Raw genomic sequence first — 23,845 nt, 5'->3', positions numbered from 1 at the left:
TCTTTGGTATTGGTACTCATGAGGGAAATGATGGCACCAAAGATACGATTCTGACATCTCCCTGCCCACACCTTTGTGATCTATAGTATTTGACTCCGAAAAATAGTATGCTGGGTTTAATCCTGATTTTTCTTCTGTTCTTCTTAGTCTCTCAAAGCACAGTCATCTGTTTCAGAATCAGAATTTTAAACAAGACATTTATAACATGTGAACACTTGGCACCCCGTGCCCAGTTTTCTGAATTCAAATCTTTGAGGGTGGAGCTCCCACTTCTGCAGTTCTAACAAGTGGCTTTGGAGATGGTAGGGCGCACTGAAGTTTTAGATCCATTGTCCTGGGTGCACTGTCAGCAAGACAAGCTCATTGTGAAAGGTCTTCTGGGTGGAAAGCTAGCTGCTAAGTCCGGAACTTTTCCTGTAATGGGTTGTGTGCTTTTGGAATGGGTTTCCTCTCCCAGATCAATAGAGCGTGAACGTTTTAGATTTAGGGCACAGAAAAAGATTTGTGACTCACCAAAGTAGCATGTGCATTGTAGCTGCCATAGGTAATTCCATTCTTTGAACAGGCACTTTAAAAAACAAACATTATTTTTCCCAATTTTTAAGTAAAATAAGTCAATAAAATAAGTAAAATTGAAAGCATTTCTAATGCACCTTACAAATTAATGATTGCCATGAACATATATATCCTTGTTTATGGTGACAGTTGGTTTATAGTCCACATATGGTTTTACATCAACTTTTACATTTAAGTTTACTTTTAAATTTACATTTATATATTTGAACACAAGTGAATTAAAATGAGAAAATAATGAGTTTTAGTTATAAAAGCTTATTGTTTTAATATACACTCAAAATATATTGTATCAATACTGATTTTAGCCTTTTACCCTAAATAGTATAACCCAATCACTTTTAAGTTGGAAAAAAAAAAAGGAATCCTTCCTTGAGTTTCCTAAAATAACTATCCTAGTGGCTGATGCTTCCCAAAGTAATGACCTATTTGTAATTCTTCTCCTGTTCCTCACCAACCCCTTCTTTTTCTATCTCCCTCTCTCTCAGATTAAGAACCATGCAAAATAGTTTTTATTATTATCACTTTAATTTTGTGTTTTAGTTTAGAGAAGTCTATCTGATGATGATAAAATGGTGTATGTATGCTCTTTTAAGTATTTTTTTTTAAAGATTTTATTTATTTATTTGACAGAGAGAGATAGCGAGAGCAGGAACACAAGCAGGGGGAGTGGGAGAGGGAGAAGCAGGCTTCCCGCCGAGCAGGGAGCCCGATGTGGGACTCGATCCCAGGACCCTGGGACCATGACCTGAGCCGAAGGCAGATGCTTAACGACTGAGCCACCCAGGCACCCTTTTTTAAGTATTTTTAAAAGACTACTGGTTATGGAAAATTTATGCCCAATAAGACCACCTGCTCAGGTATAGGTAAAACTGCAGCTGCCAGGGCTATATCCAAAACTCTTTAAAAAATCCTTTTTCCTGATATAAACAGGATTGTTTTTATTTTTAAAGATTTTAGTTATTTATTTGAGAGAGAGAATGAGCTAGAGAGAGAGAGCACATGAGAGGGGGGAGGGTCAGAGGGAGAAGCAGACTCCCCGCCGAGCAGGGAGCCCAATGCAGGACTCGATCCTGGGACTCCAGGATCATGACCTGAGCTGAACGCAGTCGCTTAACCAACTGAGCCACCCAGGCGCCCCAACAGGATTGTTTTTTACATGTATTCAAACAGTGGTCCATGGGAGAAAAGTAATCCTATCGGGAATTGTTGGTCATGTTGATGTTTACCATTTAGCTACTTCTGTCAGATACTCCTCTGAATGATATACAGACACAGTATCGTTTAATGCTCACAAGCATCTCATGAAGATGGCACTCATACCTCCAATATTACAGAAACCACAACCCAAGTGCCCTCAGCTTCTAAGCTTCAGAGCCAGGATTTCGGCGCAGAGCTAGCTGGATGAAAATGCTCACGTCGTCCCTCCCACCCTGTGGTGCCCAGAGGTTAGGAGCCGTGGCTCCACCTGGGGCCAGGTGCTGGAACCCCTTCAAGGGGCTGTTCTGCCCAGTACCATGGAATGCAAACTCCCTGGAGCTAGCACTTGTTTGGCATAGTTGCACCAGTGGCCTGTCTGTCTAAGGTAGTCAACGCATATTAAAATAGTCCTCATAATAAAATAGCACGCAGTCAACCATGTAGCCTCCTTACGGAGCGGGGGAGGAGAATAGCTCACTTTCCCCCGAGGGCCTGAGAAAGATCAGCTTACAGGCGTCAGCATGGGGTGTGACCCTTCTTCTTTCTCTCCGTCTTGGCCCTGGCACGTGCCTCGGGTGACCATCATCTGACATCAGCCCACAGTCTGGGCAGAAAATGTTACCAGGTCTCCTTTTCTCCCCCACCCAAAACACACTCAGCCCTTTCACTGACCTGGCTTCTGATTGGAAGCTGGGTGCTTTGGATAGTGACCTCCAGGACCCCTCTGTGGGTCACAGCCTGTTCGCATTACTCTGACCACAACTTAAGACGTCTGCAGTGGGCTGTGAGGAAAAGTAAAAGCCTGGCGTTTTCCCATCCCCAGGTAGCAGAAGCTCGGAAGCCTGACAGCGTTCCAGCCACCTGAGTGGGCCCGGGGCAGGCAGCTGCCCATGTGGCCCTTCCAGACAGGCTCCTCGCTAAAATGAGGGATCTTCTTCAGTACGTCGCCTGCTTCTTTGCCTTTTTCTCTACTGGGTTCTTGGTTGTGGCCACCTGGACAGACTGTTGGATGGTGAATGCTGACGATTCCCTGGAGGTAAGAAGTCAGCACCTTCTTTTTCTGACCCAAGCCTGTCCGAATTTTCTCTCAGTCCCACTGTCTCAGGACACTTACCAGGACTAATGAAAGAAATAATAGCCAACATGGACGGACTTACTCCTTATTTACTACTTGCTGAGTCTTACCTTATTAGCTCATTTAATCATCACAGCTAATCTATGAGGTAGGTGGTGTTGTTATCCCATTTTATAGATGAGGTAACTGAATAACCCCTCTTTCTTCAGCAGGATGAATTCACATAAAGGTAATCACATAACCCCAGTCACTGAGTCCTCCTGAAACTCACCTCTTCCCCTGCTGCCGATGCTAAATTGAATAACATTCCAGTGACACCCTTTCTGACAACCAAACACTTTCTAATCTTGATTATGAGTAGCACGAGAGCCTCTCTTAAGCAGTGATAATGTAAGAAATTGAGTAATCAAACTCAAGGTATATCAAACTTACCCAATTACTATGCAAGAGAAAAAAATGTTATTTTAAGGAGTTTCCAAGTAGGAACAAGTACTCGGAGGGAGAGCAAGTCTTTCCAGTGGGCCCTGAAGTACCGGGGACAGATAAGGATTTACAAAACCCTCTCAAAAATAAGCTGCTCTTGGAAGCCAACTGCTATGTAAGAAATGAGTGAGAGGTTCAGATCTGAAGCATCTTATTTTTCTTACTGGAGAAGCTCAGAAAGAAGCAATTTTGAAGTTTGTAATAATTTCCTGTGGCTAGAGGAATCTGAGAAAGGTAGAACTGAGTAAAAATCTAATCTTCAAAATCAGGTACTATTCATTAGTAAGGCTTCAGAAAGTGTGGGTAAGAAAAAGAAACAATGTATCAGGAACTCAAAGACTATATAGCAACCCAATCTGCTCTCTTATGTACATCCTGAGGGGAACAATTTATTCTAACAAATGCTGTAATGTCACCTCTGTGAAGTTTAGGAAAGATACCCAAGAGCTACTTCATATATTTTTCCCCCTAATTTTATTTATCAGACTCCCAAGTTGGAGTTAGAAACGGAAAGTAATAATCTTTCTATTTTGATGTGTATTATTTTTGCATTTATTATTTTTATTTTGCTTTTAATTTTCCTCTGGCTTCTACATGGCATTTCAAAACCAACAGAGTTAGTTATAAATGCTTCTTTAGAGCCAGAAATTTATGTTTCTGAAAATTGTGATAGAATTGAATCACTGCAAAGGATGTCTGCTATATACGAGTCCAGTGATGTATTTTATCTGGCTGTGCATATAAGTGGTGAAGGAGACACAGAGCGCCCTTTGAACAGTGCTCAGAGAAAAGCACAGATAAAGAAGTCTTCTGCCATTAGCCCTGCAGCCTGGATTGCCAGTAGCCGGAGATTAATTTAGAAATATATTGAACTAGAGCACACTCAAAAGTCATTTTTTACAAATATGCAAAACCTCATCTAAAAGCACTGTTAAAATATTTTCTAAAACAATTTGAAAATCTTTCTGCTCAAGCTGACAAACATTACTAACTTCACTCGATAAGAAATGGAAGTTTAGAAAGGGTCAGACCTTGCTGAGAGAGATTGAGAGTCCTGGCATTTAAAGGGCCTTCTTGCTTTGATTTCAGTATCCAACCACTTTGCCATCTGCTGTGTGCAAGAGCACTGTTAGTTAAAATGAATGGAATGAGCAGCCCAGGTTATTCACCTCGAGTAAATCCTTGCTAGCCTTGGACAAGAGTTAGTATCTCTTAGCTTCTTTCCTATTTCTCATACCTAAAATGTATTCCACAAACATATCCCAAGAAGCCTCCACCTTAGAACAAAAACCCTGAAACAAATTAGGCCTCTTCTCTCCTACCATCTCTTTATTTATCAATATTTTTAAAGGGACATGGATCTCTTGTAATAATTGCTCCCCCAATTGGCCAGTATATAAAGGCATACAATTATCCACAGATTTGGGGGTTTTGATAATCACTGTCTCAACTCTACTATTCTCTCTCCTTGCTTCCTTCCTTATGGATGTATCATCTTTGGTTCCTATTAACAGCTCACTTTAAACAACTATTGGACAAAAGTTGACACAACAAAAGTGCTTTAAAAAAAAAAAAAGCCTACCTGTGGAGTATTTAAACACAAAGGAGTATTATGAATTTTTAGCTTTGTTAGCTTTGTTAACCTTCTAGGGTGATGCAGGCATCAGAGTTGGAAAATAGATTCTACAGTTCAATTCAACATAACGAATACGAAATGTATGGCGTATTAAAAAGTACTACACTAGTCCTACTAGGGGAGGCAGAGATAAAGCGAGAGTGGGTCCTGCCTTCCAGGAGCAGACATTTAGTGAGGAAAAAAGATATACACGACACTATAATGAAAGGCATAGGCCAGTTCATATTTGAGAAAGAAATGAACAATATACCATTGGAGCAAAGAAGATAGAATTACTATGAACTGTTGGGGACGTTGAAGCAGGCCTCAGGGAGGAAAAGGCATTTGAGCAAAGCCTCCAAAAGATGCAAAGGATTTCAAAAGGTAGAAATGGCAGCAGGGGACTTGCAGACCAGAGGACACATGGCAAAAGTAAAGAATGAGCAAAAGCTCAGGGCTTGTTAGAGGATTAAGGTGAATAACCAGGGCCACGAGGCAGAAAGAGCTCAAATATTCTTTTGTCTTACTACAGAACACTCAAAATAGTATAAAATATTATTTTGCCTTACTCAGGCCTCCCTTGAAGAGGGAAGTTCTTTGCATGAAGTAAAAATGTTAGGAAAAATAGAAATGGCCCAGGGATGGCACTGTGTGCAGCCCCGACCCGGGGATAGTGGCCCTGAGGCCCCAGCCTGCTCCTTCACTACTGATTTTCCTGTATGTCTGGGAAGATCACATGGTGGACAGAACTTGGGCTTTAAGATTATTCCAGCCTGTGTTTGCATTTTAACTGTCTTCCATTGAACAAGACCCAGCTCAGTCTTCAGCTCAGTTTCTTCAATTATAAGAGGAAGTAAACTGCGTTGTTTCAAAGTCCTTCCTCAGTCTTCACATTCTTTAATAACACCAGGACTCCTTGACTATGACTGGTCTGCAATCCCAGAGATGTGGCCCGTCACTAAAGGACCGATGGTGTCTACAGCCTCCCCCTGAAACTTCCACTAGGAATCCAGGGCGAACATTCTCAATTTCCCTGTAACTTCATACACCCGTCCTTCCTGTTTCCCATCCTCCTTGTCTCCTTATTTATTTCTTCTTCCTGTCCTTCCCTTTATCCCCTTTTTTCCCCTTCTTCCTCCCTCCTTTTTTCCTGTTTCCTTCCCTCTCTCCTCTATCCCTTATGCTCTTCCTCTCCTTACTTTTTCTTTCCACTCATTTTTCCTTAATCTCTGTTTCCTTCCCCTTCTCTCTCCTTTTTTCTTTTCTTTTCTTTCTATCTCCCTTCATTCCACAAATACTGACTGATACCTCTGTGCACCCGGTGCTGTGGTGGGTACAGGTTAGGAAGGAAGATGCAACCTGGATCTACTTTAGGTTACTCCTAGCGTGCTGGCAGAGACAGACAAGTGAACAGAGCATAACAGTATGTCGTCACAAGTGCCATCATAACAAACAACTCCCAGTGGCCAGCTCTCCCAATCTCAGATAATGAGTAAAGGCAATCCAGAAGAAGAAATACCTAAACTAGGACTTGAAGAATAGGTGGGTGAGGGAGAAGTGGAGAGTATCCCAAGCACAGGAAAGAGTATGGGCAGAGATCCAGGTAAGAGCAGTATTTGTGGCTTTAGACTGTCTCAGCATGGTAAGAATTTCCAGTATAGGGAGGAGTATATAGGAGCTTGGTCATCAAAGGCTTTGGTTCACGTAAAATCTTAGATCTTACTCAGTAGAGAAAGGTGCTTCACTGAAAACAAACAAATGCATGAGTTTCACAAAGATCGATTATTCTAGCTACTTGTGGGGAATGGTGAGAATGGGTAAATGAAGTGTAGGGAGACTAACTGGGAGGTCTTTGCCATAGAACAGAAGGGAAGCGATGGTGGTCTGGACTATTGAGGCAGCAAGCATAGCGAGATGTGTGAAGATATGGGAAGCTCTAAAGAACTATAATCAATAGGACTGATAGTTGCATGTGGGGCAAGAAGCTGATTTGGGGGAGAAGTCAAGGCTGAAATCCACTTTACTGCTTTTAGGCAATTGGAAGAATGGTAGAGTTACTCACCAAGAAATTAAATGGAGGAAAACTAATCTCTATACAGAAGTCATCAAGCAGCAATGTCCCTGGACCATCCCACTATTTTTTCCTCATTTAGATTATGATACAGCACCTCAAGAGGGTCAGGAAAGAACGCTTTACAGTGAGGAAGTTCACAGGGTGGACTTGATGTTCGAGGACCTGAGATTAAATCCCACACTGCCAGGCAATACCTGTATGCATTTAAATTGCAGACATTTGAATTGCTATAAAGTATATTTCCTCTTCTGTAAAAGAATAATAATAGGCACATCATAAGTCTGTGAGGATTAAATGAGCTTGTGTATCTAAAGCATTTACCACAATACTGCGCAAATACAAATCAGTCAATAAACAAGAGATATATTATTGTCTATTTGCAGTTTATTGTTTTGTTTTTGTTCTGGAGGAGGAGATGACATTTTGTATAATGTTCACTGAAGGGAGAGATATGAGATTTAAGTTCTATTCCTGTTTTCATTATTGATTCTCTTGGAGAAATTTTGTTTACTTCTCTGAGCTGTGGGTTGCCCATTTTTATACTTAATGACTGTTCCCTTTTTGTCTCACCAGGGAAGAAGGCAGACAATAGAGACAAAATAGCATAAGTTACCCATTGTATACATTTTAAAAAGAAAAATAAATTGTGAATTAATAATATTGTTAATATGTTGACTAATTTAGAAGATATGTAATTCTTCATTATCCACACTGAAATAAAAAAACAGTTTCTTCATAAAGTTACTGGTCTTTCAATTATCAGGAGGAAAGAATGTTTTCACAAGATTAATCCGTTTTCAGTTAATCTTGTGTTAATTATTTACTGAGAACTTGCTATATACCAAGCACTCTTATGATTAAAATTTTATTACTTCAAATGCAGGTTTCTAATATTTGGATTTACTTTACCCCCATAACCTGCTTCTCCCCTGGGATTTCTAATTACATTAATGACACTACGTTGTTTCAGACATAAAATAAATATTAAAATTATTATACCTAGTATCTACTCTGATTTTTTATATACTAGTTTTACTTTTCGGCTCATTGTGAACTCCTTCAGCAGCCCCTGGCAGCTGCAAATATTCTCTCGTTCATCTCATGATCTCCTACCATACCCAGCACCAACTTCCAAATCATGGGAACTTGTGATTCACATGAATCGATTGGGCACATATTAAGATACTTGGCATATTTATGAAAAGAATGAATACATGAATGAACTATAACATGAAGTGATCTTTGGAAATCACACACTGAACCATAAATGAGAAGTATCTCTGTGGGGAGACCACCACCTTTACCCAGGCAAGATTTTTTATCTTACTACAATTTAAACTTCTTTCAAGATATGGGTTTGGTTCCTCTTTTTCATAAGATAGGAATAAAAATCTAATTCCCTGGGAGGTATAATAAGGTTGGTGAAGAGTGCATTCTGGCCCAGAGAATAAAGCTTTTCTGCCTGGTGCTTCAAATAAAGACAGAAATGAAGAAAAGGAGAGAGAAAAAATAAATGAATATTTTATTGTCATTCACTCCATGTACATTGTGATCTGCCACAACCGATGCACTCGCCATTGCCAAGTTGTGATACCACGCTCTCATAAGCGTTCTAAAATGATTAAATATGTGACTTAAACAAATTCAACAATAAATGTTAAAATATTTACATAGTTTAAATACGTAAATTAGGTCATATAACCATGAAGGCCACAAAAATGATATTTTACCTAGTAAGTATGCATTATCTCATTCTTGCCATTTATACCTCTAGCCAGTCCTCCACAAATAAGCAGGCAGAACTAAACCAAATGTAGTTTAGCAAATAAATTCATGGCACCTAAATGGAGAGGAAAGGAAATATCTATTATGCTTATTTTAATCTTGCTTCCTTATCATTATAAATACCCGTTTTGAGTTCTTTTAGAGCCGGTATAGCAAGAAAAATAATATAAAGTATTCAAATAAAAGTTCAGAATTGTAGTATAAAAAATTCAAATGCCTTTCATGTTAAAATTGAAATTGTTTCAAGTCATAGTAGTAAAACAGGCTACTTACTATAGTATTAAACCTTTTGCATCTTAATAAATGTATTTAATTAAATACTAGAAAGAGATAAGTTGCATCTTCAGTGTTCAAGTACATTAGCACAAGAACAGCAACAGGGATGTGAAATGCATAAATTCTTCTAGTATGTGGATGCAAGGTGGTTTTTAAAATAATATATCTTCATGACTTATTTTACTGTTCTTTTGGTTTATGCATACTTCCTCCTATATGTATTATATTTACACATACATCCCACTGCATATACATTTATAACCTAATGCATATTGGCAAAGAAAAATCTTACTTGACAGTGGTCAGCCCACAATAAATATTTACTAAGCCTATTGTGTGTGTGTGTTTGTATATATATATATATTTTTTTTTCTCCCACGTAGCTGGTGAAAAATAAATGCCAATGAATTAAAGTATTTTAAAGTTTCTCTAATTCTCAAAAGATAGATAAAATACTTGGAGGCAAGACAAACACATCCAGAACTACAGGAAACAAGACAATATAGGCAAAATTGTGTGTTGCTGCTTGTAAATATTTCCGGAGTGATAAGGAAAGAAAAATTGGCAAAGACTAGGATAGAGAAGCCTTAATGGAAGGCTTCTAAAGAGATCAGAATAAGAAATCCCAGGATTAAGGAGCTAATTTAGGATACTGTAAATTCAATGGGGAAGAGTCATGGTTAATACAGGTTCCTAAAGTTTTTCTGAGTGGTATCCTGCTCATCCTGAGTCCTACGGTAAATACTTCCCAGAGCCAGGTGAGTAGATACGGTCCAGGTGGACAGCAAGTCAGTATAAACTCTGTAGTCTAGGTAATAGTTCTCTGACTCCCGGATTCAGCTGTTTTGTCTATTCAGTCAAGTCAAAAGCACATATTAAGCATTGACTATGTGTATAGTGTATCAGCTAGAGTTCAAATGAGAGTTAATGTGTGTGGATTTGAAAAATTGACCTACTTTTTTTTTCAATAAACATCTATTGAGCATCTATTATGTTCCAAGCAGGAGGGTCTGTAAGCTCCTTGAAACAAGGTGTCACACGTGCCTTGGTCCCTGCTGTATCCCCAGCATTTCCTTAGTCTATTGCCTGACGCATGACAGACACTCAATGAATAAAGTTTGAAAGATGACAACAGATAGACATGGGAGACAGATGTACATAAATGTACATAAAATAATAAGGCTATATTGTAAATACTATAGAATATGAACAAATTATGGTATGATCTAAGAAGAAATTAACTCCAGCTAGAGAAACTGGGAGAACTTCATGGAGGAAAGAATATCTTTGAAGTGAGACTTGAATGAAAGGTAGAAATTTGACAATTTGAAGGCAAAGGAAGGTATTCTCATTATTATACACCAGGAGCAGGAAAGTTACATGCTGTTAGGAACTGGGTAGTCAACATCCATGAGAGAGGCAGACTGGGTAGGGGGTTGAGGAACCTGTGAGCACAAGCCCCACCTAACAGGAGTAGCCACTCAGCTGCTGCTAATTGTTGTTATGTGGGACTGAGGAGTCCAGGTGGCCAGAAGGACCAAGTTTCCAACAGAAGCCAGAAATCTGGACTGTTCTGTAAGATCTCTATGTTTTACTATTGCAAGTAATTAATATCAAGAGACTTATGCTGGCCCCATCTTTGTGACTTGTATTTTTATTGTTACATCTTGGATAAACTGAGCTCTCCCCATTGAGATAATCTGTTCCTTGCTTCAGGATTAATAGATTTTCATTGAAATAATGTAGAAATTCCTATTGTATCATTATCTATATTTATTAATGCATAAATTGCATGTGAAAAGAGTAAGCTTAAAATTAGAATCTTCTATTTTGAATGACCCTGTAAGATAAGAATTATTAGTTAACATTTTGCATTTTTGCCCTTTAAGAAAGGTTAACCATAATATTTTAAGCCTCAGTCTGCTTTTTAAACAGAACCTTGTCTTAAAACTTTTAAGAATTTAGATTTACTTGCCTTTTAGGAAGTTCTTAATAAGCTAATAAGCCATTGTATAACACAGGGATACGTTGTGAAGATTATATATTACAGACAAGGAAGGGCTTTCCTAAATATGATAAATAACATAAAATCTTTTAACCTTGTCTTTTGTGCACAAAGGCACCTTTAAGGGTGTCTCCAGTAAGTGCTATATTAACACAGAAGTTTAGTTAATTACAGCCACTATTCTCACGTACCTTAACCAAGTGTGAATACCAAGCAATCTCATAGTGTGCCCCAGAGCATTAATACCTAATGAAATTGGATTCCTTGTTTCCTCTAATGAGCTCATTGCTTTTCTAAATATGGTCATTGCAGGTAAATGATCAATAGCCTTGAAAATGACACCACTGCTGGATTATTTTGCCAAGAGACTCTTTTTTTAGTGTATATATCTCAGGTTCCTTTCTAAAGAAGCTCATATGTAATGAGAAATACCACGGTGGGTTGGTTGGCTTGTTTTAGTGGCTGTTAGACAGCAGGAACTGTGGACAGTCACTGTTCAATTGTAGAGCAGTGATTTCAAGTCTGCATAACCTGGCTCAAGTTGGAATAAACTGGATGCAGTATGCTCCTGTTAATTGAGAGACTGAAGGGCAATAAGCTATGAGAAGGCCTGTTTTCTATTATGGTATAATAGTTCCCTACCAATCATCTCTACTGTATTTGTTTCCTACGGCTTCCATAACAAATTACCACAATTTGGTGGCTTCACACAAGAGAAATTTATTCTCCAAGTTCTGGAGGCCAGAGGTTTGAAGGCAAGGTGTTGACAGGGTTGCACTCCTTCTGAAGTATCTAGAGGAGAATCCATCCCTTGCATCTTCCAGCTGCTGGGGGCTGTCGGCATTCCTTGATTTATGGCCACATCACTTCCAATTTCTGCCTCTGTGGTCACATTGCCTCCTGCTCTATGTAGTCTCTCATCAAGACACCTGTCATCAGATTTGGGGCCCACCCTCGTAATCCAAGATGATCTCCTTATCTCAAGATCCCTAACTTCGTTACATACGTAAAGTCCCTTTTTCCAGTAAAGGTCACAAACATAAGTTCTGGGACTTAGGACATGGACATCTTTTGGGGGGCCATCATTCAACCTATTATATATACCTTTCTTCTCTTATATAACCCTTAGTAATGTTGAACACAGTCACTATTCAGGTTGTTATAATGTTTAAGTACTTTACTAAGATCATTTATGAGCAAATCATTTATATTATGTGTTTGTAATTTTGATTCTCATAACTATCTTAGCACCATTTCCTTTATACAAATAAGACTGAGGCTCAAAAAAAGTAAGATCTTGCCCAAGGATACAACACACGTAATTAGTATCAACTTAGATTAAATGTCTATTACTTTTTTTCTTTTTTTTTTTTATTAACATATAATGTATTATTTGTTTCAGGGATACAGGTCTGTGATTCATCAGTCTTACACAATTCACAGTGCTCACCATAGCACATACCCTCCCCAATGTCTATCACCCAGCCACCCCATCCCCCCGTCCACCTCCCCTCCAGCAACCCTCAGTTTGTTTCCTGAGATTAAGAGTCTTTTATGGTTTGTTTCCCTCTCTGGTTTCGTCTTGTTTCATTTTTCCCTCCCTTCCCCTATGATCCTGTCTTGTTTCTCAAATTCCTCATATCAGTGAGATCATATGATACTTGTCTTTCTCTGATTGACTTATTTCACTTAGCATAATACCCTCTAGTTCCATCCAAAAGTCTATTACTTTTTTAACCATTGCTTAACTTGCATGCATATCTAACTTGAGATGTTCACATCCTTCTTTAGAAATTGATACGTTAAATTTCACAAGGTGGACCTTCTTTGTTAAATTTTTGGTCCCTGTGTTTCCTTAGGCAGATAATATTCCCAAACTCCAAAACATCCCTTCAGATTTAACCTTAGGAGGAGTAAGCCAAAGTGAGGTTCTGTAGAATAATAGCCATAGGATGATGTTAAAGTTAGGGCTTAACACTTCACTCAAAGCTATCTTCCAATTTCCAATGCTAGCCTGAAATGAATTTGGAATTTTTTTTAAACGGGTTTTTAAGTATACTGCAGTGCTTAAGACCAAACACACAGACAGCTGCATTTGAGTCCTATCTCCTCCACTTATTAACTATGCTTTCTTGGGGTTATCACTTACTTTTCCTGTGCCTCATTCTCCTTATTTGTAAAATAGCTGAGAATAATTGATATCTCACGGGATCCTTTAAGGAGTAAGTGAGATCATCATATACTTAAGTAGTAACTGCTTCATAGTATAGACTCCATGTAGATTTTTAAAATTATTACCAATTAAGAGTATTTTACATATAAAGTGGTAATAGAAGCACATTAAAATTTGTGGTTGAGTGGCAAGCAGTGCAATTTTATCTGGCTCACAACACAGCTTCAAGGCAGAACACAGAGCAGAGAGTTTCAAAGCACAAATATTCCCTGATACGGTTTGCTTTTGCAGATCAAAGTGTTCTATGTTCCTTCTTTCTTTCTTCACACCAGTTATGATCTCCCTGCTTTTGCATTTCTCTTCCCACTTTGTTGTTTATTCTTTCTTTAAGGAAAAAACTTAAGTTTTTCTTTTCCAAGATAATTCTTGGTTAAATTTTACTAAAGTATTCCCAGAATTCCCAGGTAATGTGAATCTGTAATTGAATCAAGACAAACAATCATATTAGCTCTGTTCCATATGCATGAGCTGTGTCAGGAATATTTGAAACTATTTTCCGTTGGCATGTTTACAATTTTAAGAAATCTATTGTGACTTGCAGCTTATAGATAAAGCAGGGAAAGGCTGAGGACACTGGTATCTTTGAGCTCTAGGTGCACACTTAGAATCACCAGCACAGAGTTTCTAAGTAAAAGTGGTTTACGGCTGTCAGATTGTATGAAGTTAATTCTTAATTTGTTCACATCCATCTCATAGCTTAAACATTTGTAGTGTGTCAGTGGAGCAAGGAGGAAGAAGTTGTGGGTCTTCATATTTGATTTACCGTTTTCTTTAGGTATAGCTTTCTTTGGCAATTATTGTAAATTTATGAACTTCATATATAATAACAACTTTCTTCATGGAACTCAGTGTTTATGGTGAGCAAAAATTAATGTACATTCTTAACAGACTCAGGATGTCAAAGTTAGCATCCATTGTTGGACTGATTATTGATTGATTGATTGATTGATTGATGAACAAATGTCAGCACAGGAAAGCCAAGAACTGTCTCCATGTTAAACTGCGACTCCACGATGGAACCAGCCACAAACATTTGCATATATGTAATTGTGATTTTACCTATGTTGAGCACCACACCCCCTGCCCGCGGCCCCAACCCCCCAGTCAGGAAGTGAATTCATTTCCCTGTGGGGAAAGCCTTTAGCTATTAGTGCTTAAGGGAAAATACCCTAAAACACTGTGTTTGTTGTAAATGAAATTCCGATCACGCTTGCAGCCCCTGACTTTACTATCAAACGCACAACAGCCAAGGTCTTCCTTTGATCGAGGGGAGCTGGAGGGTGTCTGCGCGAGTCGTTTCACATGGTGTCTTCTCCAACATCTAGGTGAGCACAAAATGCCGAGGCCTCTGGTGGGAGTGTGTCACGAATGCTTTTGATGGGATCCGCACCTGCGACGAATACGATTCCATCCTTGCCGAACACCCCCGTATGTATGCGTAGACAACCCCTTTGCCAGGGACGGGGTACCAAACAACGCTGAACTTGGGTTTCCATTGCGTATTTTTATTTTCTACCGTCTATGGTAAAGTTCTGTCTAATTTTAGATGTTTCGATTAAAACATTTAGTTTACTTCAGAAATGTGAATTGAAACATCTCGAGCATATTTTATCTTTTTCCATGTATTTATACATTCCTTTAAGGTAAAAATATTAACTTATTCATCTCTGCTCTCCCAAAGGGCCTGGCAGAATGTCTTACACAAAGTAGACTTAAACACTTTTTAAATTGAAATGAATTCTTCAGGGTGTTGTGATTTGAGGATTAGAATCCACAGATTAGATGAAAAGTATTTCAGAGATGTCTTTTAGCTGTGACCTAAGTCAAATAAGAAGTTTACAGTAATTCAACGGGAGATTTTCTGAGAAAGAGAGAAGGTGAAGTAGAGGGGCAGAGACAGAGAAACAGAAAAACAGACATGGAGATAGATAGGTAAAGAGAGACACACAGACAGGGATCAGGGAATGAAAAAAAATCAGTGTACACAGGGTTAGCAGGTAGGGTAGAACCAGCTCCTTCATCTTCCCGACCTTTAGCTTTAAATTTTAATCAGGTATTAGCAAGACCCACGTTTCTATGAAATAAAGAGATTTCGTAAATTAAAAGTGTTGTCATTGATTCTCTCAGTTTTTCTCCATAGCGTTTATTTATTTATTTAGAGCATCCAGTCATGCCAAGAAATACGGGTGCTGTTGTTAAAGCTAATTGGTTTCGGTCTCCTTCAAAGCATAAGATGAGGTATAGCAGAGAATGGCAATTTCTTTTCTCAAGATAAATGAAAAGCAAACCCTGGGAATGTGACTTTTCCCCTCGACAGCTAGTTCAGTCCAGGGATAAGCACTTAAAAGGAGCAGTGGTTGAAAATATCTTCTGCTATTCAGGATTTGAGTGTTCTTTAATCTAATTCCTAAGGCCCATATTTCATTTTCTTTAGGGCCTCTTAATTCTTTCTCTTTTACCCTCCTTGGGCTAACCTAATTCTACCTACAAAGAAGCATGATTTGGTCAATAAGAGTGTAAGTTTATGTGGACACTAGGCTATTCCAGAAATTTAGTCCTATGGTGAGAGCAAGAAAAAAAAAAAAATTCAAACTTCTAAATATTGTTATGTACATTTATGCAAGAATAACAGAAAATCACTCATAAGCTTACAGCACAGAGAAAACTGCTGTTTATATTTTAATATTTCTTTTTTTAATCATTTGCCTATACTATCTCAGCTTTTTAAATATATTCTTACCTATTAATTTCAAATAATATGCTAAAGATTCATTACTTTTATTTAAAAAATTCTATCATATGCTTAGACACAACAGAGATGAAACTATTCTAAGAAAATAACATAACTATGCCCTCTAAGTTAGGATATTACCTGTGAGATTTCAGTTTTAGTTTTTGGTATCTTTTATAGAATCACAATTTGATAACTTTTTCCATTGTTCTGTAGACCTAGGGTATACAGACCCAGACAATTTTTTTTTCAGGACTCTTGTTGAATACTCTGTCCCCAAATCAGAATATTTAACATTATTCTAGCAGCCAGATCTCAGACAATTTCCAGAAAGAAATTCCTGGCGGTTAGCATTAGCCATCTGCCTGTAGAGCTGCCCTCTTGGAACTGGGCTGGCCATGGGGCTGACTGGATGACACCATAGGCATGAGTCTGGGAGTTCCACAGAGCATCAGAAATCACACTCTGGGGGCCCCTGGGTGGTACAGTCAGTTAAGGTTCGACTTTGGTTTTGGCTCAGGTCTCAATCTCAGGGTCTTGGGATTAAGCCTCATGTTGGGCTCTGAGCTCAGCAAGGAGTCTGCTAAAGTTGCTCCTTCCCTCTCCCCCTGCCTCTCCCTGTTCTCTCCCTCTCTCACAAATAAAAAAATAAATAAATAAAATAAATCTAAGAAAGAGAGAAAGAAAGAAAAAAAAAGGAAGAGAGAAAGAAAGAAAGAAAGAAAGAAAGAAAGAAAGAAAGAAAGAAAGAAAGAAAGAAAGAAAAAGAAAGAAAGAAAGAAAGAATCACACTTTGTATGGGATTAAGTGTTGGAGAGGGGAAAACCAGGGCCATGATTTTAGGGCATCCCATCCAGATAGCAATCCTGGCCTTGTTGGACCCAGGTTCTAAAAGGGGACTTAAAAATGTTTAAGGAAGGCACTCCAAAGTGTGGAACTGCTTGGTTTGGGGTGCTGAGTAGGAAACCCACTTGTATATATTATTTGAGGTTCAAGAAGATTGTTGAAATATAAAAACTGTTATCACCTAGTTACATATTTTTCTCTTTCCGAAATAGGCTTTCGATTTGGCCTAAATTAGAAATTTAAGTCTAAATTGTTTGAAATAATGCCACATTTTAAGATCTTAAATATTCACCTATTAATCAGGTAGAAGTTGGGGCTCCTGGGTGACTCAGTCAGCTAAGTGACTGATTCCTGATCTCAGCTCAGGTCTTGATCTCTAGGTTGTGAGTTCAAGACCCATAATGGGCTCGACACTGGGCATGGAGACTACTTAAAAAAAAAAAAAAAACAAAACAGGTAGAAGCTGATTTTATGCATCGATTTCCTCTCTTAGATGGATCATAAAAGTATTTTTTAAAAGATTTTATTTATTTATTTGAGAAAGAGAGTGAGCAACAGAGAGAGCACAAGCTGCAGGGAGAGACGGAGGGAGAAGGAGAAGCAGACTCCCTGGCAAGCAGGGAGCCCAGTGCAGGGCTTGATCCCAGGACCCTGGGACCATGACCTGAGCTGAAGGCAGACGCTTAATTGACTGAGCCATCCAGGTGACCCAAAAGTATTTTTTTATTTTAAATAAATTGGCCACCTTTTATAAGCAACCTATTGCTAAATAAACCCTAAATTTATCTTACCACTGAGGAAAAATTATTTAAAATGCACGGAAACCAAAATCACTATGAAAATAAAACATAATTACTGTACTATCAAAAAAATAAATCGTGTCACTCCTCTAGTGGCTAAAATAGTAGTAGCTTTGACATAGGATAATTAACTTTCCATTTGTGACAAAATTTTCCTATTTTTATTTTTTTAATTTATATTTTAAAGATTTTATTTATTTCATAGAGAGGGAGCATGAGAGAGAGAGATCACGAGCAGTGGGGAGAGGTAGAGGGAGAAGCAGACTCCCTACTGAGCAGGGAGCCCAATACTGGACTCTTTCCCAAGACCAAGATCATGATCTGAGTGGAAGGCAGACACCTAACTGACTGAGCCACCAGGCGCTCAAAATTTAGCATTACTGGGAGTCACAGCTCAAGAGGTTTTCATAGTTGAGGATGCTTCCATTGCAGATGATGACGGCTACTATTCCATTCTGTTTACCCTATATCCTCTTCCCTGGACCTTATATCATATACTCTCATGTGGCCATAGTTTTCAATTTTGCTCAGTTGGCAGTGCAAGGTTAAAGGGTTAATATGGAATGTCGGCCAAGAAGGGTCACCACCTGAAGCAATGAAAAAGAATATGACCTGGCCTCTAGATATAGTTTTCTACTAAATAACAGAAGCTCCTTCTCCTAAAAACCTGCTGATGGCTCCCATCAGCCTGAATTGGCAAGTGACATATTGAAGTATTTTATCCTGCTCCCCTATACCAAATTTTAACCAGTTATCAAAAGTATATTTTTTTTCAATAGACCTTCAAACAAATGGCAGTGATCAGTAATTTCTTAAATATTTATTGGGATAACTTCTGCAGAAGAGATAGTCTACTTTGATTCAGTATTCACTTATAATACTTGTGAACAAGACTCATTCTAAAACAGGAAACAAACAAGGAAACAGTTACTTAGTCCACACTATATGCCAGGCATTTTGATAGGGGGCCAGCAAGACTAAGTAATAATCAGTGCTTAAACAAATAATAATATCAATAATCTATGATATTTTTGCATTTTATGAAAACATTCTATGTTCATGCAAATTTGAAGTCTAATTCTCACAGTGGGTGTGTATTAATGTATGTGATTATCTGTTTTGGGGTGCACCTGTGTGCCTTCACATGTTTCCTTCCTCTGACCACAATGTAACCACATGCCCTGATCTTCCAGTGAAGCTGGTGGTAACTCGAGCATTGATGATTACTGCAGATATTCTAGCTGGATTTGGATTTATCACCCTGCTTCTTGGTCTTGACTGTGTGAAATTCCTCCCTGATGAGCCATACATTAAAGTCCGCATCTGCTTTGTTGCTGGAACCATTTTACTAATAGCAGGTACTCTCTGCAGTAGTGGTGGGGTAGAGGAGCACATCTATGGTCTTGAGATGAAGGAGAAGGGTGCTTGTTGTCAAGCAGTTCAATTTAGGAACATATGTGACCTGCTTTTCTAGATTGGAGGAATAAAGAGCACATCCCCCAACCCTACTTACTTCAGATATGGAATCAAATAATTAATTTTTGTTAATATCCTGGAGCAAAGTTTATCGAAGTCCTCAAACTACTTTTTAACCATTTAAAAAAGTTATATAATGATCTAAATTTTTCAAATAATTTATTTTTTGATTATTCCTGAAGTTAAATCCTCAGGTATGTCCCAAAGCACCACCTCCTTACCTGTACCCACTCCCACCAATTCTTTTTAGCAATGAACTTAATTGTGCCAAGGCCTATGTTAGAGTTTTCTCATGTGCCAGGCCATTTGATCATAAATGTAACAATAAGCAGATTATATCTCCACTTAGGAAGCAGATGAATAAATGGAGTCCTGAAGGCTAATAAATCAAGCATGACTAATAAACAGTCAAGAAGCACTTTACATGGTGTTTATTGATGAAAGAGCAAGGTCTGTCATTAAATTCAGTTTAGTCTTCCTCTGTCACAACATGATGTCTTCTTAGGATCTTAATGCAAGTTGGGAGAAAATACACTGTCAAAGAAATCAAAGTGCAGGAAGATCGAAAACCAGTGGGCACACCCCTCAGAGAGAAAACCATCATTTTCTTACGGTAGCAGCCAAAAGTTAGCGAAGCACATGCTCATGGGAACATCAACAGGCAGTACAAGAGGAATGGATAGGGATTTGGGAACTAAAAATGCTTGGAGGGGCGCCTGGCTGGCTCAGTAGGTAGAGCATGTGATCTTGAGTGGTGAGTTGGAGCCCCATGTTGGTGGTAGAGTTTACTTAAAAAAAATAAAAAAATAAAATAAATAACGTGGAGATATATACGTGTGATGTGTGAGTTAAACAACTGGCCTCCTTTTCTTGATCTGCAAAATAAGGTAAAGCCCCAGTAATATTATCTACCCTGAATTGCTGTCATGAAGATCCAGTGTGGGTAGAGTAAGCACGTAGCAGAGAGCCTAAGCCATCACACAGTCAAAACTGGGGCTTCCCTGAAGTTTTACACACACACATTGAGTCAAGGCCTGATGATCCTTAGGTTGTATTAAAAAGTCACAAGAACTTACTAAGTTTTCCTTTTTAAGACATTTATTCCCATGTCCTGCCTAGTAATAACATAGAGCTTTTGTATATAACAATGTGTTTTATTTAACAAATTTAAATATCATTTAATGCTATACAATTTTGCTCCAGAATACTTCTTGAAATATCACTAGATATACCATTTTTTATAAAAAAACAAAACAAGCTAAATTAAAACAAAAACAAAGAAACAACGAATTGATGAAAAAAATCCCTATAGGAATGGATGAAGAAATGACAAAATTAAATTTCCAGAGATGGCCAAAGGCTTGGAACCATCATTTGAAACTAGTATGCCATATATATTATATATAAAATACTAATTTTATGTATAAAATACTAATGCCATACATATGATATGTTACTTATAAATATTTATGGCATACTATTTTCATATGGTATGAAATATATACATATTTCATATATATTTATCTATGTGTGTGTATATATATAATTTTCCATAATCTGCAAATTTCATAAAGGAATTTCCATCTTAAACTCATAGATTGCAATATTGTAGAAAATATGTGGTAATTTAAACCATTATCTGAAGGTTTTATGTTCATGATCTGGTCCTTCTTAAAGTTCTTGCATTAAACAATTGGGAAAAGAATGCAATGAAATGGTGAACACTATTTTCACATAGCCTTTGTCCCATAGTTCACCACCTTTTTCCCTTGCATCTAAGCAATGACGTGCAATTTATACCTTTAAAGTGAGAGGACTCTAGTGGCATCATTTCAAGCCAGTCCAATTATCAGATAGACTAATTCTGGGGATTAAGTTTTGTTTAAAAGGAACAAAATTTCTTAGCTCATTCTTACATGGTGTGGGGGTGGTAGATAAGAATTTATTTTATAATAAAGACAGTTTTTACTCCAGTTATTTGTTTTTGACCCCTACACACTAAAATTATTGACTTCAAAAGCATAGTTTCCTTATGGGTGTTAATTATGTAGCTGACATAACTTTAATCGTGGGTCTAGGTGGTGGGACAGAGGAGAAATAGAATATCCTTAAAGACATATACTTTTAATTAAAAATCAATAGAGGATGAACATATGCTGTATATTATTTGTCTTCGATTTTGTGTTCTTTCTTTTGTTTTTCATATTTCGTTTTACACAGCCCTTAAGAAAACATTGGAAAGAGGGAAATTAAAGAAAACCACAATGACCATTTTAAGTCTACACACACAGAGGAACACTGCATTGTTTAATCTTTGTATTTCTCTTTATGTATAAACTTATATATAGTTTAGAAGAGATACAAAATAGAAAGCAAAAGGAAGACATAGAAGAGGTATCCAAAATTTGAGTTGTCCATAAATCCATAGAATCATTATTATCCCTCTAAATGATGCCAAGCATTTTGGGTAGCGGTCAGATCTCCTTGAATCTAAATTTGGAAAGGCCTGCATTATTTTTAGCAACTTTCCTTTCTTTCAGGTGCCCCAGGAATCATTGGTTCAGTGTGGTATGCTGTTGATGTTTATGTGGAACGTTCTTCTCTGGTTTTGCACAATATATTTCTTGGCATCCAATATAAATTTGGTTGGTCTTGTTGGCTTGGAATGGCTGGGTCTCTGGGTTGCTTTTTGGCTGGTGCTGTCCTGACATGCTGCTTATACCTCTTCAAAGGTAAGAACAAAATAAAATAACACACTTACTTGCCACCTGTATCAATCTTCCTAGCCCGATGGAAACAGATCTCACCAACACAAAATAATGTTGCTTACTTGATCCCTACCTATTATAAAAAAATGACACTTTAACAATTTCTGTTGTTCAAGGACAACTGATTTGCAATAATCATGTCTTATTAGCTGATTAGTGGTATATTGGGTGGAAAAAACAACAACAACAAACAAACCCACAGTTATAGCTATATCCAACATTTAAATATAAAATGATGATTTCAGTATTTTCAGAATTTTATATATCTAACTTTATCCAATCTACTAAATTTATATCTAGAGTTAAATAGAGAAGTAGACTGAGAGCCAAGTCAAATACTTGTTGTTGAAAAATGTAATGTGTTACTATTGGGTTTTTAAAAATATCACTTAAAAAGCAAGAGAATCTATCTCCTCATCAAAAAGAAAGAGAGAAAGAGGAGAGAGAGAGAGAGAGAAACAGAGAGAATGAGAGAGAGAGAGAGAAAAGGAAATCACCTAATTTTTAAATCGAAAAATAACTTTCCAGATGAAAATCTTTGATTTTCTTCTAGGATTCTTTTTCGATGATTCCTTCTTAGAATATTTATATCCTTGCCTTTTTATGAGAAGAATGTATAAAGTGAAATTTTCTCCCCAAAGTTTACAGAGTCTTAATGATTTTTATATCATGACATTTATTTCTTTCCAACAGATGTTGGACCTGAGAGGAACTATCCATACTCCATGAGGAAAGCCTATTCCACAGCAGCTGTTTCCATGGCCAAGTCATACGTAGCTCCTCGGACAGAGACTGCCAAAATGTATGCTGTGGACACAAGGGTGTAAAGTGCCACACGTCAGTCTGCGTGTACGTTACTGAAATAATCAACCAATATGTTTGTGTTAATCCAGGAACACTTATTTTGACCTCACTATGTTCAACTAAATTAATTGCTCAGCTTAATCAAGAAGTTTGATTCTCCTATCCCTGCTCCTTTTCTGTCATTCTCATATTCTCCCTCCTCCTTTCCACCCTCCTCTTCCACATGCCCCCACGCACTTGCCCTGTATTTTTGGATAAGGTTGCTAGGGTATACAAATGTTTGTGATTTCTGTATTGCTGTTAGAGATTGTGACATGGTGATATTCAAGTAAAATGACACTTTAAGACTAGAAAGCAACCTTTGAAAGAGGCCAGGGATTCTAATCTTTGAAGGGATTGACAGCCTCTTAGCAAATTACCTGGCTTTTGGTTCATTCTTTGTGTTCTCATCTGAGTGAGTTATTTGATAACTTTCAAGAAGATGATTCTTTGAAATTTAAGCTAGTACATCAAACCTTACCATTACTCTGACCCTGTTAAAATAGAAAAAATAAAACAGCAGCTTCATATACCAGCCACTGGTGGAACTTAAAGATAAGAAGTTTCAAACTGAGGGTTGCTGGAGTGGTGGGGGGCGGGAGGGATGGGGTGGCTGCGTGATGGACATTGGGGAGGGTATGTGCTATGGTGAGTGCTGTGAATTGTGTAAGACTGATGAATCACAGAGCTGCACCCCTGAAACAAATAATACATTATATGTTAATAAAAAAATTTAAAAAAGATAAGAAGTTTCCCTTCCACACTTGGAATGTCAAAGGCAAATGCTAAATTAATACCAGAGCAGTGGTGACTTTCTTCCTCATTAGCAACATAAGAGATCTGTGTATTATTTTATCACTACTGTAATTTTGCCTATATATTGTCAAACTATTTGACCACAGCAACAATAGCTAAACCAGAGAGTTCATTCATTCATTCATTGGACATCCAAAAATGTTTCATGAATGCACTATATTAGAATTCACTGATTCAAGTGTCCTAACACCACTGGATCCTCATCACCCAGCAAAATACATGTGATAAAATTTAACAAATAGTTGC

At 37.8% G+C, this 23,845-nt stretch overlaps 1 protein-coding gene across 1 annotated transcript; it reads left to right on the top strand.

The window, feature by feature from the left end:
• The first annotated feature begins 2,541 nt into the window (after positions 1 to 2,541).
• CLDN16 (claudin 16) lies at positions 2,542 to 23,301 on the top strand. The gene is made up of 5 exons (XM_045902108.2): positions 2,542 to 2,809; positions 14,645 to 14,747; positions 18,890 to 19,054; positions 21,713 to 21,904; positions 22,634 to 23,301. Exons 1-5 carry the CDS (start codon positions 2,696 to 2,698, stop codon positions 22,765 to 22,767), a joined length of 708 nt encoding a protein of 235 aa, XP_045758064.2. The 5' UTR covers positions 2,542 to 2,695; the 3' UTR covers positions 22,768 to 23,301.
• Positions 23,302 to 23,845: the final 544 nt, after the last annotated feature.

Source organism: Mirounga angustirostris, unplaced genomic scaffold (assembly GCF_029215605.1).
Source record: "Mirounga angustirostris isolate CCGP_5_RB_7025 unplaced genomic scaffold, mMirAng1.0.hap1 SCAF_1, whole genome shotgun sequence".
Taxonomy (NCBI): domain Eukaryota; kingdom Metazoa; phylum Chordata; class Mammalia; order Carnivora; family Phocidae; genus Mirounga; species Mirounga angustirostris.
This window is presented reverse-complemented; position numbering and strand designations above follow the sequence as displayed.

Coding starts and splice junctions, on each gene's coding strand:
- CLDN16 (XM_045902108.2), top strand. CDS start 2,696: ATGAGGGATCTTCTTCAGTACGTCGCCTGCTTCTTTGCCTTTTTCTCT. Junction 19,055..21,712: donor AACCATTTTACTAATAGCAG/GTACTCTCTGCA, acceptor CCTTTCTTTCAG/GTGCCCCAGGAATCATTGGT. Junction 21,905..22,633: donor CTGCTTATACCTCTTCAAAG/GTAAGAACAAAA, acceptor TCTTTCCAACAG/ATGTTGGACCTGAGAGGAAC.